Source organism: Sciurus carolinensis, chromosome 7, assembly GCF_902686445.1.
Source record: "Sciurus carolinensis chromosome 7, mSciCar1.2, whole genome shotgun sequence".
NCBI lineage: Eukaryota > Metazoa > Chordata > Mammalia > Rodentia > Sciuridae > Sciurus > Sciurus carolinensis.
Window position 1 is genome coordinate 149,330,544 of NC_062219.1, and position 1,901 is coordinate 149,332,444.

General features: G+C 40.7%; 1 protein-coding gene across 1 annotated transcript; it reads left to right on the forward strand.

Annotated features, from left to right (window-relative positions):
- Positions 1 to 360: 360 nt before the first annotated feature.
- Positions 361 to 840, forward strand: LOC124988821 (M-phase phosphoprotein 6-like). Its single transcript, XM_047558599.1, has one exon. The coding sequence runs from the start codon at positions 361 to 363 to the stop codon at positions 838 to 840; it is 480 nt and encodes a 159-aa protein (XP_047414555.1).
- Positions 841 to 1,901: the final 1,061 nt, after the last annotated feature.

Below are 1,901 nucleotides of genomic sequence, written 5' to 3' on the forward strand. Positions count from 1 at the left end.
TAGAACTTGTAGGTATTCTTTCTGAGACACTAAGTATTGTGAACAAAGTCAACTTGGGCATCTCTATCTGGCTGGTGACAGATGGCCTTCCTGTCCTAACTTTCTGGCTAGAAATATAAACAACAGTAAAGTCTTATTCTTCTGAAGGGCTTGGCAATAAGGTCATGCTTTTGCTAAAATGGATCTCCTGAATGTGGAAATTTTTATTTCCTTTCATATTTACACAGGAAAATACTTATTTTCTGGTTTAATATAGGTGGGGAATAAATTCAATCAGTGCTCCTTCCTCTTTTATTTTCCAGAAGATAGAACTTAGAAGACATTCTTGGCTGGTGAGCGAGGCTTGCAGCCAGAGCCAACATGGCGGCCAAATGCAAGACCAAGTTGTCCATGCTGCGCATGAAGTTCATGCAAAGGGGGCTGGACTCAGAAACCAAGAAACAACTAGAAGAGGAAGAAGAGAAGATCATCAGTGAAGAGCACTGGTACTTGGATTTGTCAGAGCTTAAAGAGAAAGAGAGTGTCACAATAGAGGAGCAGAGTTTCTTGTTATGGGAAGATCTTCTCTATGGAAGAATATCTTTCAGAGGATTTAATCCCAAAGTTGAGAAATTGATGCTTCAGATGAATGCTAAGAGCAAAGTAGAGGAAGAAAATAAAGTCAAAGTAGTAAAGTGTGATGTATCAGATGAGGAAATGGCTAGAAGATACAAGACTTTGGTGGAGACAATTGGAAAAAGTTTGCCAAGAAGAGAGACCATGCCAATTACAAAGGAAGATGGAAATGGAGACATAAAACCATTTAAAACAAAGAAGATGTTCTTAAAGTTCCAAGATTAAAAATGATGCCTTAAAATATGTATTCGGTGGCTGTGAAAACAGCAGACTTTGGAGCCCAACTCAATGGCGTCTTTTATCTGTTAATATTTGATGTTTGTTTGTAAAGAGATGTATAATTTTAGAAACAGGCTGTTTGAAACAGATGTGTGATGGATGATATACATCCTTTTCCAAATCGGATTCAGCAGGAGTGGAAGTCAAGCCTGGATCTTCAGATGTATAGGCACAGGGTGGCTTCCTAAAGATTTACCTCAATTTTTTTTTTATAGCTCTCCAATCACTGACCTTGAACTGACTCCTATAGATTAATGCCAGTGTTTAAATTGCCCTTATGTTTATATTTCACTTTAAATTATTAATCATATAATCATACATTCATACATTCATACATTCATTTTAGAGGCAAACGTCACAGGAATTTTTTATGTGTACATTCATCAAGAGCAAATACACCTCTCCAGCCTGAAGTATTTGCATGCTACCAGGTCACTATCACTTTATGGTATTATGTTTCTGTTTAAGACAGTTAATTTAAAAAAAAAAAAGTTCTGTAATAAACATCTGTTTCTACAAAAAAAAAAAAAAAGCCACTGGAAATATTTCTAAAGAATTTCTCTATTCTCTGAGTGAAGCTCCAAGGGAGTTTGTGATGGGTCACCTTGAATAATCTGGAGCTACAATGCCTAGAATCTCCTTTCCTGTACAATTTCAGTTTCAAATCAACACCACAGAGGACTCTGCATGAGACCTGGAAGCACAAGTCAAGCAGCAGCCACAGCTCTCTGAATGGAGTGTCGTGGTTAGAGGAGGTGACAGGATGCGAAGGGTCCCAGCTTATCCTCCTCTGCTCCATTCCACACCCCACTCTACCCCACTCTTCTGCCCCAGCTGACCCCACTGTCTAACATGGGTCTGAGCCCCAGCACCCACTCCTGGCAGCAAACCCACTGAAGCAGCTGCTAGGCAGAGGCGCAGCTCCCCAAAGCCTCTCCCACTCCCCCACCCCCATGCCTAACTTTGTGGCGGGCCCTGCCCAGGTGCTGACTCACTCCAGTTCCCAC